The sequence below is a fragment of the Corvus brachyrhynchos genome, unplaced genomic scaffold, assembly GCF_000691975.1.
Source record: "Corvus brachyrhynchos isolate BGI_N302 unplaced genomic scaffold, ASM69197v1 scaffold17, whole genome shotgun sequence".
Classification (NCBI taxonomy): Eukaryota; Metazoa; Chordata; class Aves; order Passeriformes; family Corvidae; genus Corvus; species Corvus brachyrhynchos.
The window spans coordinates 12,241,085-12,259,591 of record NW_008240046.1 but is presented as its reverse complement, the minus strand read 5'-3'; the positions used below and the strand labels follow the sequence as shown (position 1 = coordinate 12,259,591).

The 18,507-nt window shown below is 36.8% G+C and overlaps 1 protein-coding gene across 43 annotated transcripts in view; it reads right to left on the bottom strand.

Moving 5' to 3' along the window:
* Positions 1–18,507, bottom strand: part of SORBS2 (sorbin and SH3 domain containing 2) — a 199,256-nt gene that overhangs the window by 15,379 nt on the left and 165,370 nt on the right. For 25 of the 43 annotated variants that reach the window (XM_017744439.1, XM_017744457.1, XM_017744438.1 and 22 more), the window contains 8 exons: positions 15,328–15,380; positions 14,468–14,655; positions 10,666–12,225; positions 7,933–8,024; positions 5,288–5,334; positions 4,087–4,201; positions 3,864–3,992; positions 2,082–2,285 (listed from right to left, as the gene is read on the bottom strand). In XM_017744439.1, coding sequence (XP_017599928.1) covers positions 2,082–2,285; positions 3,864–3,992; positions 4,087–4,201; positions 5,288–5,334; positions 7,933–8,024; positions 10,666–12,225; positions 14,468–14,655; positions 15,328–15,380 — 2,388 coding nt within the window. The remainder of the gene's footprint in view (positions 1–2,081; positions 2,286–3,863; positions 3,993–4,086; positions 4,202–5,287; positions 5,335–7,932; positions 8,025–10,665; positions 12,226–14,467; positions 14,656–15,327; positions 15,381–18,507) is intronic. The other 18 variants (XM_008641460.2, XM_017744471.1, XM_017744473.1 and 15 more) reach the window with 3 other exon arrangements.

Sequence of the window (18,507 nt, the reverse complement as noted above, 5' to 3'; positions counted from 1 at the left end):
CCTCATCTTTCCTCTTAAACAAGTGTCCCTAACCTGTGGTTTTAAGGTCAGTAATACTGCTGAGGAGACTTCACCATTTTTACTTTCCCATGGCTATAAGCTGCGCTAGATCTAAAGATATAGATGGATTAGGCCAAGTTACGGAGAGCAAAACTTGCTTATTTATTTTATTGCCATTAGGCCAGACAAGTTTAGTGCAATTGCTCTAGCAACAAGGAGAGATATGTGGTAAAAAACTCCAAAGGAATAGGGAAAGTGGTATCAGAAAGTGTGGTAAACCCTAGAACACCTTCAGGACTGCTGAAATTCTTCTAGGTAGTCAGGAACAACATGTCTTCTTCATGGTATTGCCATTTCTGAATACAGCTGAATTCAGGAAAAAGATGTCTGTTTAAGAGTCTCAGTAGAAGTTGGTGGTTTTGGGGTTTTCTTCACCTATCACTGCAGAAGTATCCTATGTTAAAAGAAGGCTTCTACCAATTTCCTTCCCTCATGAACTAATTTAGTAATAACTAACTTAGTAATAATGGCAGGATAGTTTTGTAATACGGATGTAAATGCTCTGAAGCACCACCTGTGCTCAACAAGGATTATGGAACTTTAGCAGGATACCTTAGAGACAAGCCTGCTCCATAGAAAATAGGGAGAGGCATCTCTGGAATATGGAGCACTTAAGCTCCCTCAAACTCTTGACTTGCCTTCAGGACCCTCTGGATTCCTGTAACAGTAAGGGGCCCTAGCTTATGAATACCTCAGTTGGCAGCTACAGAATTTGATGCTACTTGAACAGTTTTGTGGTAATAGAAGAGAGAGGATCTAGTTCTCTGCTGTGACACATTCTGGAAAACCAGACAAGACCTGTTCTAGCAACTGTCCCAAACTAATATTTAGTCCTAAGTAATATTTTCAGAGGCTACCGTTGCATATAAATGACATCTTCTGGTAGCTTTTTACAACCCCAAAGCAATAAGCAAATGTGGAACTTATTTCAAAGTTGAAGCATGTGAATGACCACCAAGTATACAAGTAGACAGAAGTAGAAAAGGGGACAAAACCAAATGAAACATGGATTAAAATCAGGGTAAGTTTATAATTACACACAAAACCTACTGCCCATGCTGAAGAGATAAGCAACAAAGGTGAAGAGGAAGATCTAGAAAAGTTCCCATCTTGAGTGTTCAAAACAATTGATAACATGTTAATTCTAAGCACAGTTTGTATGCAGAAGCTTCCTTAGTTTCTTTCACTGCCAAAAATGTTGTGTTCCCCGCACAGGTGACTGTGAAGCCTCACAAGTGAATGATAAACCAGAACACAGGAATCTTTCTGCAGCATTGTCCCGGTTTGAGACAAGTCACCCCAAGACAAGCATCCTGTAGCATGATATGTGATGGTTATCTAGACTAGGAAGGAAAACAATTCGGAACCTACGATACACATCTGGTGTGAACAATATACAACCATAAAGGTCTGAATCCAAGTTCATTGACAATGTGATGACAATCATCTATCTCACTCCTAAATGAAACAATACTGTCAGTTTGTACCGCTCCAAAGAATGTACCAACAGCCTCCTCCAAGACTGCGAATGGCAAAAGGAGGAAGGTTTTGGTACAGAATCACTGGCTGTTCTCCTTTGCTTCAAATGGTACTGAACTGCTCTTGGCAAGGTGTGTCTTGCACGCTTATGGAACTGTCGGCTTTTAGGACAGCTGTGCTACGGGAATGTCTTCACATTGTACTACTAAAAGGCAGCTATACATACCCTTAATGCTCAAATTCTTGCTAAGGTTCCCAAATAAATTTTTCTCTATTGACTTGACTTTTCTGCCCAAATTTTGCCTGGTTCTACTAAAAATAATGTAATAGCCAATGAAGGAGAGAGGATAAATCCTGGCAAAATATGAGACACACTTGTCTATTAAAAATAATTTATTAACAACATAGTAATGCAATTCTACCTGTGCAAGAAAGAAAATGTTGTGTACTTAATGCCTAAGTTATGTATTATGTTAAGAAAAAAATTACAAGTCCCTCTAAACCCACTCTAGGGGTGGCAGCTAACATCAGAAAATCCTTACCTTAGTTGAACTTAAATGATGTATTCTGTCACTAGAATAGCTTTGGGGTATTGGAGGGTCGGGATAGTCATCAACACTTTTTGATGGATTCTTTTTGATGACTTCTACATAGGAAACAGGGAAGATGCCTTGTTTGTTGGTTCCTGGTATTTTACCTTCATACCAGTTTTGATCAACTCGCTTAAGAAGAATTACTCTGTCTCCCTGAAATGCATTATGAAAATGAGTTATCAGCACATACATTGGAAGTTAATTCTGTACATAACAGGTATTATTTTACCACATAATAGTATTTTCCCTGCAATTCTGTTTCCCATCAGTCTTTAGCATCATCTCCATTTTCCCATTTTTCCTCCCATTGATAATAACCGTATATAAAACTACCATCCCAGTAAAATGAGGGGTTAGGCATGGACTGAAAAGGCTGTTCTTTTATCTGAGGGGAATCTCATGTAGTCCCCTCCTCTTACTTGGGAGATTAACATTAACACTTCTCTTTGGAACATAACCTGTTTTAATTGTTGGTCAAACTGCTAGCTAATGCCCCAGTGATAATATGCAACAGCAACAGCTATGCCCATGTTTTCTTAAGAGTGATAAAAGTTAAACAATGAAGTCCATGCAAGTGCTTTGTTATCAGTAAAACTGGAATAAGTGGAGGTAGAGAACTAAAAAGTGAGTCTACTGGAAATACGAGAGAAAGAAGTGCTTTTCCTGTGTAAAATGGGTAGGGCCTCACTGTTTTTAGAGACACTGTTTTTGTAGAAATTGAAATTTTGGGTTTCTTTTTGTTTCTCTAGTTGATGTGTGGAGTTCACTACAACTGTCTTTAGTGAGATGGAACAAAAGAAAACCAGTGCAAGTCAGCTTTTCAAACAAACCAAAATTGGGCTGTCAAGATTATGATCACCACAAAAACCACAAAAGCTAATTTTAAAAAGAAACAAAACATCGAATTACCCCAACCCCTAATTTCTCTAAGTTCCTATTCCTGGGTTTTTTTTAGACCTCTTTGACATTTACTACTTTCAAATGAGTAAAAAACACCCGTTACTTTCAGTAGTGCTGGATTAGGCTCTAGGTCAGCAACAAACATCTCTAGCCTTACTTTTTTGTTCAAAATAAAAACAAACCATTGAAAAGCTTCTATGAACTCTAATTCTTAAAAAAAAGAAAAATGTAACGGGCAGAACTTCCCAGTGGATGAAAAGTACACACTACTTATGCTCAAGTATTTAATATCTGCAATAATAAGTTTCTCTACAGTGTTAACAGTCCAGTGTCTAACAAACTTCAGAAATTAAAGTTATTTTGCTCATGTGCAGTTCAGTATAGTCACCAGGATGTGCACAGGAAAGATAATAGAACATTACAAACAGAGAACTGTTATTAAATGAAATATTTACATTCACAAAAATATATCTGAGGCTTTTTCTTGTATCTGTCTTCTGTAATTTTCTATTTATTCTGTATTTAAAACCTTAAGATAATGGAAGTGCAAACTCAAAATTTAGCTGGGCAGTTAGCAGATAATTGCTTATGCTATTCTGCCACAATCCAAATTAAAGGCACAACACATTTACACTATTTGCAGATAGCTGAGACAGACTGCAAGCCAACAAGCTATTATGTCAAGAATTTCCTACCGTGGTATATATAGTTTTGTGCATTGCAAATCTTGCATGTAGAGTGCACCAAAGCACAGTATTTATGCATTTATTGATTCGGTGTAGCAGGAGACACTATAACAGTATTTTGATGGAAGATAGTTCTCAACTGTACCTTTCTAAGTGATAACTCCACATTTGTGTCTGCACTGAAATTATATTTGGCAACAGCTTCTCCAATCTCTCCAATCTGTGCAGGGGGAGGTGGCCTGGCAGGCTGTGCTTTTTCTGGGGGAAAAAGTTTCTAAGGAAAAAGAAAAACCAGATTTTCATCATTCTCATGTGGTTTGTGGACCTATTACCCAAATTAAGTAAAGGAATTAAAACAGAGAACAAACCTCAACATAAGAAATTGGGAATATTCCAACTCTTCCATGGTGCTCACCCTCATACCAGTTTTGATCAATTTTCCTGAGGATATAGACAGTATCTCCTTTCTTAAAGGACAGCTCTCTGTAACAAATTTATTTATATCAGATGTTTATAGCTTTACATTTAACTCTTCTCCCTGCATGGCTCCTGAGATCTTTACAGTTTGGAACTGAAACAGAATGTAACAACTAAACATTTGAAGAAAAAGTGTCACAGCTGTGGTACATTTACCAGTTGATCATACCATATAAAATCAAATTACTTGCATTTATAAATCCCATGCTTCTGCTCTACACTTTTTTTTTCAAGACAGCAATGCAGAAGCATGAAGAACACAGGATTATGTCCTCATCATTTCTTGATACTCAGAGACTGTGATATGTTAAATGTTAGATATCAAAATAAGGGAGTTTTTAAAATCATTAAGAATATTTTCAGATCCTGGCTTGGGAGATCTTTGCTGTACCATCCATTTGGTTTTTCAAGAGCTGATGTGCTGCTCTGGTAATTTCAGTTGTGAGTTTTGTCCTAGACAGAGCTAATGTAATTCTAGTGTCAATGTTTGGCCATATCTAAAGATTGTTTAAATTTAAACAATCTAAAGAATGTTTAAATGATCATTGTAACAACAGCAGAAATGAAATGTAGACATTCTACTTTGACTCTCTCATATCCTGAATTAGTGGTTCCCAATCTTGTTTTTGTTACGGACCACTGCTTTTTGTGTTGGTATGTGACATGTCACATCCTGCAGAAAGCCTGTGTATATTAAGACAGACAGGAAGATGCTGAAGCATTATACAGACCTTTGATAAACTCATTATCTATGACCATATTTAAAGCACTTTACTCTCTGTCACCTTAATGTAATTCACAAGAAACAAAGAGCATTCAGTGGGTGTCCCTCACAACCGGTGCTCTAGAAGGCTGAAGATGTACAGCTATTCATATGTTCAAACAGATGCAATGGAGAATATAGTAATTGAAGACATTTTTATTACAAAGTAACTTCTCACACAGTTTGCTAATGCAGGGACTACTGTGACAGCAAGCAGGGTCCTCATGTCCATGGCATTTGCTGTTGAAACTGGCTCAAACACCAGTTAAGTGGTAGAAAGAGTTTGCTTGAAATAGGAATTCTTAAATGAACAATAGTCTAGTACTTACTTAGGAGTTTGAGCTTTAAAGTCATATACAGCTCTAGCTGGCAGTTTCTGAAAAATAGGCAAAGTGATTAATACATTCAGGTAGTATTACTATATGATAAATGTGTTTCAACTTCTAAAAAGGTGACCAAGATCCAAAAAGAAAAGGATGAGCTTTACAGTGGTTCTTGCAGAAAGAGGCAGTTAAATATATGGCTTTCTTTTTTAAGGCAGTTAGGTGTTTGGGACTTAAGTGTTCTAAAAACGGAAATAGCTAAATTTTAATGCAGACTACTCTTCAACTTTAAGAGAAGCACTAAAGTAAATAAAAAAGTTAACTATGTCAATGTGACTTGTAGTCAACTAGATCTCTAGGTACAACATAAATACACATACTTAATATCCTGTAGTATTTTAGGTGCCTTTTCTGTTATCTTTAGGCTAATTTCAATTGCAAATGATGAATTATGTTTATATATATATATATATACACTCTGACAGCTGGAAATGGTTGGAATATTTTTAATTTCTATAATTACATTCACAGTTTTAAGAAAGCACAGAACTGGAGGTGATCTGAGTCATCTGTGCAGCTCTCCTGCTATCACAGACAATCACATTGTATCATTTCTTTCATACATTCATCAACTTCTATCACCAAGTATGTGTAAGCTCAATATCATTTCAAAATTAAACCTGTAGAACAGCCCTAACTCTCCTCACCTGTATGGCTGACACACTTTTACTGTTTTCAAAGCTGTGATGAAAATATGCACTGTGATCTGACCCAACAGCTTCACTCATGGACTGTCTGCATCTGACAAGCAGCCAGGACCAGATACTTCAGAGGAAGGTGCAAGAAGTGATAAGCAGTACCACACAAGGGTATTTGGTAAAGTGATTTAGTCTTCCTCTGCAAGTACTTGCACAGGTAACATTGCCATGTTCTAAAAAATGGCTCTCTAGGATGTACTAGTGACTAGAATGAGCTGATTATGCTATTTCTGAGAGATACTATTTGTAATGATGTAACGGTGCACATCTTTTTATGACAGGAATAAAAAGGGACACTTGTAAATTTTGCATTTTACCTTTATTCCAGAGCAGGTGTTCTTGACTGGGTTCTCTCCCTTCTTGTCATTTTAAGACTAGCTAATCTCACATACCTAGAGTGCTGTCTTCACTACAATAAAAAGTCCCTAAAGTTATTACAGGGATCCTGCCAACTTGAATTTTGCAATACTAAAGCAATTTTCCGTTACAGATCTCCTTCAAATAAGATAGCCTAAATTTAAAAGCATTTTTCTGTTTGTTGCTCTTATTAAAAACAGTCTTTTAGACAGGAGGGGGTATTCATATCAACTGTAGCTAAGCCCTTTTCAGTCTTTCCTGATTTTGGTACAGCTGGTACTGTAACTACTAAAGCAAATAACAGAAGAAAGGGGGTAATATTAAAAGAACAGTGGAGCTGTTTAAATACAAAATACTTTGAAATGCACAAAATGTGCTGGAAATAGAGATGCCTTTCCCCTTTCATATTTTTAAACCTTTTAAAGTGATCTTAAAAATAGCCTTTTTAAGTATTTTATGTATTTTCAAATTGAAAGATGACTTTCTATGTCATTAGATTCTTTAAAAGAAACACACAATATGGCTCCTGGAACTTTGTTAGCCTGTATTTTGTAATAAAAAGTCTTTCTTTAAAAAAATCAGACTTTAAATCAAATTGCAGCAATATAAACATGTCAGTGGGGTGTAAATGGATCTGAATTCAGTTCTAACCATACCACCATTTACCATAGATAGCCCAGAGCAAAATCTTAGCAAAATCTTATATATTAGCAATTAAAATATAGTAATCTTTTATGCTGCCATTATTTTGTGCAATATTTTAAAAAAATCAACTGAAATTGTTAACAATCAATGGTCTGTAGATGGTGGTTAATTTAAATGTACTTTACAATTTGATAAAATCCATGAAGCCTGTTTGGAGAGCATTTATAGTTATAGGTCTATAAGCATTCTTAAGATGTGGAATAATATACTTTATTTTTCAATAAGTACTTTTCAGTGATACTTTGTGTTCCTTTAAAGGTGGTATGCTTGCTTCCATTTCCTCTTCCAAAGCATTACTACAAGCAATCAGTATCTAATTACAGTCACCAACTGCTACAGATGTTAGAGACTGCTCTTAGGATAAGTAGTTTTGTCTAATCCATTAACAGCAGTGGTTTGCCTTCCAAACAAAAATAATGGTGAAATATAGATGTTTTGTATCAGTTTTGAAACTACCAAGGCAGTTTCTTTGGGTAACACTTCGGGTTTCTAAAGAGCCTTTCCCCAGTCACATCTGTTCTTTTTATCTGTTCCAAACACGCACTCCCCTTAGCTTTGACAGAGCTGATCAATGACTAGTGAATTTATGTCCAGGTCTATTTAATAATAAATAGAAGAAAACTGCTTATCTTACAAAGCTTGATATTACTTAATTTCTTGAAGTAACAATCTCCTTAATGAAAAAGGAAGATGCTGATCTGTATGATGATAAGTAACTGTTCCTTTGGTCTGCATTTTTATAGTGTCTTACAACCAACACAAAACTTGTCTCAAATATGTTACCAATTTTCCACGTGGATATTGCTGCGTTATTTAATGTTGTTTCACTACCTCTTTGTCTGTAGTTCCTCTTCTCTCCCTTGGAGTACATCGTCCCACATCAGTGAAAGCAGAAGAATAGCTTCCAGGAGACTCCTGGTCTACTGAAAACAGAAATTATGTGAAACTACAATAAACAAAACCATTCAAATCTGTGATGCTGCTTGGTTTCATTTAGGGGGGTGAAAAGATATTGAAATCTATTGTTTTACCTTTAATAGAAAGCAAAGCACATGATATGATGGTAAAGTGCACCTTTAAAGGAAAAAAAGAATACTAACTTTAAGCAAAGGCTAAGGCTGTCCTCTGATCCAGAGCAGAGGAAACTATATGATAGAGGATTGAGAGGGCATATTTATGCCTCACTGTGAAAAGGAATGCTCCCCTACTGGGCCAAGTGGAAGACATGACAGCAGTACTGGGACTTCATCAGGTTTCATGACACTGTTTTGAAATGCCAACACTATAAACACATAATTACATGCACAACACATGATTCAAGCATGCTTCAATGAGAAAATGTGAAGAAACATTGTTTCCTCCTAAGTGATCTAAGATGCATTTCTACTTTACCAGGGGCACATGTTAGGCAGCACAAGGGAATTTAAAAGGATGTTACTTCACAAAAACAATTCTGTTTTAAGAGATGGAATACAAATCATATTACTTACCAATCTATGTGGCAGACTTCTCTAAAGCACAGTTTACCAATGTTTATTACAAGATGGTGAATATCTTCTCATGTTTTAATAAGAATAAAAATCAAAATCTTATACACCCTATAGCTCTGCAAGTTGCCAATGTGAAATGAAAATAGAACTGTTTAATGAACTGCCTCTTAACTTCTGAGAAGTACTGTTTTAGTCTCCTACTACCGCAGTGGTACCTTCTAGTGGAAATGCGATTTATGTTTGTCTTCCTTTTACTTCACTCCCACAATCTGTTGTTACCAAGCTCACACATTTCTAAAGAAATACAAGTGGAACAAAAAAAAAGAACTGAAAGCATTAAATCCATTCTAATTGGTTGTTGGCTAGGCCACAAAAGAGGCTATTGATAAATGCAATGGAGGCAAAGAGATGAGATAATTTTATTATTTATGCTGTTGGTTGCAAGCATGTCATTCCCAACAAGTATATCACAGCCCCACATCTGGACAGCTTTTTTGATATGGCATGTGTTCGTGAATGAAGATGGATGCCCACTGCATAAACCTAAAGATACAACGACTCCAAACATATCTATTTTTTTTTTTTTTAATTCCTAGCAGTAAGAGAAGAATATGGGTGGGAAAGAAGTGAAAAGGCAGAAGTTTTAGGACAAACAATTTCCTTTTTTTTTTCTACAGCTCCTTATGCAGTCAATATTGGTAGTTTTCAGTCATCTATGACCTCCAGGTCTCTGTGTGGCTGGCACACAGGTCCAACAAAACACGAAACTTGATTAGAAGTAGAGCTCAGCCATGACTGGTGCTAATGCAAACGAAAGGAATATTCTGCTTTACTCATTCTCCATGCTACTTCAGGGATATTAATGTTGACAGAGTGTATTGCTTTCCTCATGCCAGGCTCCTTCATAGCTGCAAAAGCTATTAGAAATCCACATTTACTTTACACTATGGATTTCCTCATTTTCACGGACTGGAAAATTCTCATTTAGCAACTATAATATGTGACCAGCACATTTTTCAACAACTGCAGTCTCACCATGTAGTACTATCTGACAGGGTTAATCATGATCAGGCCTCAAGTATGACTAATTCAACTCTGAACTGCATTTTATAGCTGTTTTTTTACCAAATTTTCTATTGTAAATATGTCTATTCTAACTAGCTAAGAAGAGATGGTAACAGCTTCAAAAAGCTACACAAAAATATGTGAGAATAAGGATAAGATGGGTCTGATCAAATATTGCATAATTTATGTTTTAAAGACATTCTCTCTTACATCCGTTTGGGATTGCAAGAATATCTTTCAAGCAATTTTTTTTTTTTTGGAAAAAAAAAGGGAAAAAAAAGAACCAGAGCAACAAACGAAACACCTCAAAGCAGTAATTTTAGAAACAGATTGGTCATACCCTGACAATTTCATTCAAGTTTTGATTATTGAGAAATTTCCTTCTAAGAGGCTAGGAAATTTCGCAAAATTTCACAGACATATTGAAATTCTATGAAAAGAATTAATTTTGCTGCCACAGAAATTGGAAATTGTATTGTTTGAACAGTGGAAATGGAAACTTCCTAAAATGACCTTCACATCTATTCACAAAAAGTAATGCAAAGCAGCAGATTCATAAGAAAACAGAATCAATTTTCTGTGATACTGGCAGAATTAACAGCATTTTAATCACTTATGTTTAACAAAATTATGTAGTACAGCACATTTTAGATGCAGATTCTTTTTTTCTTAGTAATAAAGGGAGAGTTATCTGCATATTGTTTTCAGTTTGACCAGCATCTTATGATGCCTGAATTCATTGCTTAATAACATCATTATAATTTATAGAACTAATAATCAATTAACTGAAATGCACTGGTACTTCAGTTGTCCTGATTACTGTACTTTGTGAATAGACAGCAAATTTATCTACCCTCAACACCTATGTGAAAATGATGTCCTTCACTAAGAATTTTGTGGGATGAAAGCTTCTTATAGAAGACACAAAGTGGAATGAGAAAGGGCGGGAAACACAGGGAGTAAGGTTGGATAAGTCAATCACAAGGACAGAGGAAGAAAGTTAATCCACCTTGGAAACACAGTGCACTATCATTGTTGTTAGTTGCATCCATGTCTGGAAAAGAGGCACTAAGAGGTAATCTTCCACAATCATTCTGGTACAGTGGACAATGGATAGCACCATCTTGAGGCAGTGGATGAAAAGGCTGGTGCGTGGGACTCTTTTTCAGAGCTTTAAGAGATGAATTCCTTTCTGGAATGTCTGGAAGCAGCTCAGTAATAAGTCTGTGTAATATACTGTTGTCAGGCAAGCTTCCCCGCCTTTTTTCAGCTTTAATTTGGTCACAGATGTCTTTAAGTGCAGAATCTAGTGCTTCAAACACGGATGACTTGCATTTTTTCTTGTCAGTTTGTTTTTTAGGAGCTGCACTTTTTTTCCTCCGGAAAGGCACTGGACTGACTAGGAATGCTATCTTAGAGAGGCCAGATTCTGCTTCCTGTCTCCTTGGATCTTCAGTGGTTTCTTGCTTAGCCCTTTCATGTTTTAGCATGGTGGTGAAGCGGGTGTAGGATGCTGGGCATCGGCCTTTGCAGGAGCTGATGAGATGCCTGTGGTGGTGGTGATGGTGGTGGTGGTGATGGCCTGATCCATAAAAGCTTTCAGATGAAGTGAAGGAAAAGTGATCAAAGTCACTTTCACTACAAAAGGATGAACCCTCTATCTGGATAAAGTCACTGAGATCAGAAACCACTCCATCTTGATCGCTGTCTGAAAAATCTATATGAGATCGTTGTGGCTCATCACTGGTCACTTCAATATGAATTGGCACCAGGGTTTTAGACTTGTAGCTCCGTTGTACCTGAGAGGGATGTCTGACTGGAGTTTCTTCTTCCAGCAAGGATTCAATAGAAAATCGCCTCTTTGGACACAAGCCATTTTTAGGAGGCTCTAATGCAACACTTGACAACATGTCATCACCAAGGTTCGGCATTGATTTTGATTTCTGAATTAACTTTTCAAACTCTGATATTCTGGTTGGCACCATGTCTCTGGGCACCTCCTCAGTAGAAGACTCTCTCCATCCTTGAAGAATACCTTTGTGCTGTTCTTTTTCATATTGCAGTATTCTGGACTTGACAGAACAAATCACCTCAGAATTCATCAAGTCCTTGCGATTGATGCGGTGCATCTTTTTGTACATCTTCAGGAAACCTGGAGCATCATGTGCAGATCTGTGACGAACTCTTGACCTACCACTACCACGGCCCTCAACATATGGTGAGTTCCAGTTCATTGAGCAAATTTCTTTGGAGTCCTCCTCACATAACAGAGAGCCCATGCTTTCAGCCTTGGCCTGTGCATCGGGATAGCTATCGCGATCATCAGTTAACAGGTCATCGCAGCTACGAGATTTCCTCTTTGGAGAAGCAGTTTCCTCTGTGCTACTCCAGACTTCTGCATTTTGGCGAGTCATTTGCCACCCATTCTTGTAGCTGGTTGCTCTTCTTGAATCATTTGGAACAGCTAAATGTTGTCTGTAAGTGCTACAGTAATCTAATTCATTTGAGGTGTTGTGGTTGTGCACCGAGTAACTTAAAAGGGATGGATATACTTTGCTAATATCCCCACCTTTATAATCCATAGAGCAGCATGGTAAAAAAGAGACATTGCCAGAAATTAAAAGATTCAGAAAGTTGGAATTAGCATCAGTATTAGAAAGACTAGAAAAGAAATAGCAATTAGTGCATCTATCGACTTAGGTCAGTACATAGTTTGTTACAGCCTAGGACAGCAGAGCTCATAATTAAGTTATTTTCCAGCTGCAAAAATGCCCTCATGATAATGTGAACAACGAAAAGAATTCCATATTAATTATGGAGATGTTATCTCCTCCACAGCCCCTGCCATCAAAGCAACACAAGAAAGCAAGCATTAGTTGGGGATTAATTGGGAGCTTTAAGCAGGTCAACAGACAATAAAAGCTGCAAAGGATTTAAAGATGAAGCCAAACAACAAATCTAGACCTCAGGAAAATACTGACTTTTCCACTTAGGCATTCTGAAAAAGTTGTTTAGGATTTTTAACCTGTATAATGCTCAAGAGTTCACTGCACCTGCATATTCTAAGTTAAAATAAAGATAAATATTTATATCAGATCAAATAGGAAATTTCTCCTAGTCATTCACAGGTAGCCTGCTCCTCCCCTGTGTGACAGCACTGAAGGGAGTGGTGTTTTGTACAGCTCATGCAGGGCAGAACAAGGCAGCTCAGGAAATGCTATACAAGTGTAAAGGAAGGTGCATCAGTTTACTGAGCCTAACCAGAAAGTAGAAGTAAAAATAATCCTTAGATTGACTTCCATAACAAAGGCCTGAGTTTCCAAGCTTTAAGACATTTTTATGCACATGGTAGATCTAGAAGACACTATGAGACAAATTTGGAAAGGTGGTCTTTAATAATTCCACTGAACTTTCAAGAATGGTCTCAAGTGGCAACATTCAGTTCAGGAAGGCTGCTTCAAACAGCTCAGTCTGCTTTCTACAAAAACTGAATCTAGATCTGAAACGGAAACACTTGAGTTCAACATTCATGCTGATCAAACAGTTTATAATGTGCTCCTTCTTTAACAAATTGGTTAATTTCAAGAAAAATTAACATTCTACAGGGGTCATAAAGCTGGGAGAGAACAGAATGTCACCTTCTGAAAGCTAATTGGCTGTGGAAGATATACTTAATGAAAGGATTTTCAAACACAGGAAGTGTTTTAAGTCATGCTTAGTGCTTGTTACTGGTAATGGAGTCAAAGGCACATGCAGGTAAATGGAGTTTATCAACCTTGTACTGCCTGGCCTGGTACACCAAATAGATGAGTTTATCCACTGTTAAAATTGCTACTATAACACTGGGTTTAAAATACATTTGCTTTTCAACCACCTCACTCTCAATATTCCTCATTGCTTTTCTTTGACACATTCTGTTGCAGCCTGGATTTTATGTTCTTTTCACTGGGAATTTACTTTTACAGAGGTTTACTGATTAGTATAGCTACAAAATAGAGCAATTGAGTGAATAATAATTTGAACAGAAGGAGACATATTGTACATAGTATTACTTTATATATTACTTCTAATGTATGTTTTACTGGAAGCCTTTTGTCTTTGTAAAAAACCCATCTCCAAATCCAAATGAACAACTGACTCTCTGATCTCTTTCCTGGAGAGATGTGGAAAACAGTAACAGGATGGTGATTTACTTGCCAAAAATAAGCTAGTTAGATTGCATCAGCTGTACTCAATACTTCCAAGGATTTAGAAAATAAAAAATCAGACTATAGATGCTTTCTTGATTAAATTAGGTCCTGATAACTATGGATATTAATTGATAACTATGATTACATTAGGTCCTGATACCTGACAATGTCTAAGACATCAGCTATGGATTTAAAAGGTCTACTGTCCTGGAAACACATCTTTAATCTCATAGGTTATTTGTCTTGATTTACTTTCTCAATATAATAAAACTAGTTTCAAAATCACAACAATCTAATAAGAGAGAAGTAGAGATAATAAAAATGTTAGGGTTTATATATTGTGGTGGAATTAATAGTCCTCATTTAGTCAATTTTCTTTTTAGAAAGAACAAGTTAGAACAAGCAGTTGACACCGGAAAATCCTTGTTATAAATCCAGCTTTTCAGGTGAAAATTATGCACATAAGAATAAACAAGCCAGCCTTTCATGAAAGATCCAAAGCTGTTGCTTCACATCACATCCCCTGGGGCAACGCACCGGGTGATAGGAGGCAGTTGCTACCAACATATTGTACAACACATCATCAGCAGTTTTCTGCCAACTAATATGGTCTCCTCTTACCTTTTGCCCTTGATGGAGAAGAAGGAGATGAGCTAGTTAAAGGCTTCCTAAGGGTGGTACATGGGCCCTGTGTGTCTGTACAGCCCAGGTTAGGTCTGTTTGCGTTCTGATCACTGTGTGCCCTCTGATGACTTACAGCAGGTTCTGACTTCCTTCGTTTTCTGTAGTCACTCGCAGTACTTGCAGAACTACAGAAAAAAAGCAGCATCAGTAGCAGTCTGATTCTGAGATCAGAATTCAGAATTTAATAAGTAAGCTCATAATTATATTATTGGTTTATAGATTTAAAAATGCCAGAACAAATAGATGAAAAACACGTAACAGGAAGAAGCACTGGTCTCACACATCTTACAGCCTACTTCACAGGGAAAAGATGAATTTGTTCTTAACCTGATTGTTTTAAAGTTTTACAAAATTACAATGCCATTTTCTCTGAAATATATGCATCAAGTTTCTTTAGACTATTTTTTGGAAAGCTAGAATTTAAGTACAAAGATAGGAAAAAGAGATCAAGAACAGTCAGGGCAGCATGCTTAGGAAAACAGCACAGAATATGCTGCAGGCAGTAAGGGTAAAGGATAAATCACTGCTGTTCAGAAAGAAGCTCAGGGATGGTAGTGGAAAGACACAGAACACAATGTGGTTTATTTTGAATGTAAACACTAAGTCCTTGTAAAACTATAATAAAATTATACCTCCATATCAAAATGAACACCCTCTCCAAGCATCTAATTTGCCAGTAGCTAACAAGGTGAATGCTAAAATCTGACTCTTCACAAAATCTGCTGATTTCAGGTCCAAAAGAAGACCCTCAGGCTGGATAAGCTGTGTCTGCTGAAATAATAGATGGTATTTCTTACCTAGAGGGCCTGTCCAGGCCTCTGTCTGTTGAATAGTGATGATATAAGGAAGCCTGTGAAAACAAATACATGGTTTGTTATATGTTTGTATTTGAAAAAAGAGTGACAATTTTTGCTTATCATGTTTGATGACTCTTTGTTACTCTATGACAAATCCTATAGCAACAGCCCACAATGATTAACATCCTGGGCACTCTGTCATAGGCACTGCAACATTTCATGAGAATAAATTATCCAGCTTTTAAAAAGCATCGCTAGATTTCATTTCCTATTCTACTTCAGTAACAATTTTTCCTTTAAAGCACTACTAAATAATGATCCAAATCATGCTTTTCTATACACTTTTCAAAACCAGATATAGAACAGCTGAAACAAATCTTTACTATAAAACCATAAAAATCTGAAAATAATTCCTTCATGTACATGTGAGGTCTGCAAAGCTTCTCCTCATCCCCCAGTTACTCACCAAAATCCCACAATCAATTATAGCCAGCAATTTTTGTAAATCCCATTATGTTTGTGGTCAGCAACTGGCCTTATACACCTTACAATCCTGGTGTATAAACAGTTCTCATCCTAGAACATTAGTCATTTCTTATGGAGTTACAGGTGTAGCTACTGCACGAACACTGGGAGATGGAACTTCCATAATTATATTATTAATACAAAGTCAACCTTAAATGACCACTAATTTTAAATTAACCATTTCAAGCCTTTGGTCAGAATTAAGTGATACTACAATTCTGGTAACCAGGTATGAATCTACAATGAACTGCATAGTTCCTGGGGTATTTCTTCATGGGTACAAAGAAGTGAATTTCAAGAATTAAACTTCTTTCAAGTTCTTGGCATGTCGCTTCAGTTAACCCAATGGACTAGAAATAAGACTATCATAAAGATTTCTAAGATGCAGGAAATATTTTTCCCCTCTATAGAGAACCTTCTTGGCTTTTTCCCAGCGTGGAAAAATCTTTGTACTGAAGCACTGCAGTAGTAACGGCACTCACGGCCTGTAGAAGTCCTTTCTTTTGTTAGATTTTTTTCCCCCAGTGATTTGATTTGCAAGTTCATGAATAGAACTTTACCCAGGTTTGTTAACTGACACTTAGGTATAATACCTCCAGAAGTCACCTGTAGTCTTAGAATATTTGGGAACAGATTTTGTAGGACTGTGCACTTTAAAAGACATTCTAGAGTAACTGTTTAAACTGCTTTTACAGGTGGGACACTATAAAGACAATATGGTTGTTCCCTTAGAGTTCATTTGTCAGTTGGCTTTAAGACCTGAATCACATACGAAGTGATCCCATCACGACACTAACTGAAGCTTTAATTTTTGTATTATACTAAAATTCACTATACTGTGGGACAGGGAGAGTCACGGAAACATGCCCCAATATGAATCAAATGTTATCTAAAACTTGAGCTAAGAAAATTTCATTTTTTAAGTACTTTTTAACTCTAATGTAATTTAATCACATCAAAATCAGGTAAAAAAAATCTGACTTTTGGAAAGAATGGCTGCTGAGGTTAATAATTCAAAGACTTTAAAGCTACTTTCCAGAGAATATAAGTCTTCTAGAACATATTTAAAGTGACTTCTGCATAAGGTTAAAATATGTCTATTTTTTCTTAAAAGTAGGTTTTTTGATGTGTGGGCCAGTATTCATGTACTTCTCCTGTGTTACTACTTATTACTACTATTGTTTTCACTGTTAAGTACTGTTATGTTCCTAAATTCCAGTTTGGATCAGAATGACATGCTGTATAACCTCAAAGGTAGAATCCCTCCTCAAGTCATTCTTCACCTGCATCTCAGTTACAGTAGAGAATGACAAGCATGCAACCCTGAGCATGAGCACTACAGGAGGAAGGAGAAAGTAGCATTAAAAAAATACCAAAGGCAATTTGTCCACCTACTAGGGATTCCTATTATGTTCATTCTTTGCAAATTAACATGTCCTCAAGCCACGCTCATCTACTATTTCCAGGCTGTGCATGAGAGATCTTCACAGAAACTGGGAATTAAGCTATCCAAGTTACCCAAGAAGAGCAAGGTGAGGTAGAGGGACATGTATCCCATTCTCATGGAAAGGGAAGTGTGCATCAGTGGTGTCACAAGGACGGCTCTCCCGCTAGGACACATCTGTTGAAGACAGGCCCCCAGCATTACTGATTGTGTGCCCAGCTTCTCTCATGTTTCCATCAGTAAAGGTTTGCCTCATTCACACAATGATGTACGCTCTGCCAGGTGGCTTTCTGTGCAGTGGTGCCCCACATAAGTGTTTTTCCATGGTGGGAGAGCACACAAGACTGTGGCATATGATCAAGCCTCTTATTTTTAGCTGCTAAATTTTCTAAAACCAACTTATTTTTCTGCAAATAAAAGTGAAGTTATTTCTTATAAGTTTTAATTTCCTATCCAAACATAGATTTCAAGGTGTTTTTTAAATCATCTGTCATTGCATTGTTCTTAGATGATAAATAAACTATTTATGATATCTTAATATGAAAACTGATCTGAGGATGTGAATGTGAAGAACAGAAACAGACACTTGTAATATTTGAAGTCCATAACCTAGCTCAAAAAATCAGTGGATTTAAACATTAGAAAGAAGGGGCACAGTAAAACCAAATCCGTACTATCTGCTGCAGGAAAGGAGTAAAGAATCAAACCTCCTTTCCGCAAAGAGATTAAATACAAGCCTTTTGTATTAAATATAAGCTTTTTGAAGCCAGCTGTGTTATGGAGGTGATGCTGATGATCATCAGATATTCTCAAACAATAAACCTTCCATTAACACCTAGGAAATTATCCCTATTTTATTTCTCAGTATCTGGAATGTGTATTGGGCTCATGATGAGTGCACTACTGATCACCTCTTCTGTCCAAACAAAATATCCTGCTATTTGTCTTTTAAAATAGATTCTGAGGAAGGTATCTATTCCTGAATTTTTAATGTTCACATAGTTCATATTTTCAAGTTTTTCTTTACACCCTCTGAACGCTGAAAAGTACTTTGTGACGATTCTCCCACCACTTCCAAATTCAGTGATTTTAAGGTATATCCAATACTGTAAGGTCTGTCTGCAATAAAACCATAGAAGCCAGACACAGCGTTGCTTCCACCAACAGCCAGTACAACCACAGTACGCAAAGGCCTCAGGTCTGTGTGCTTC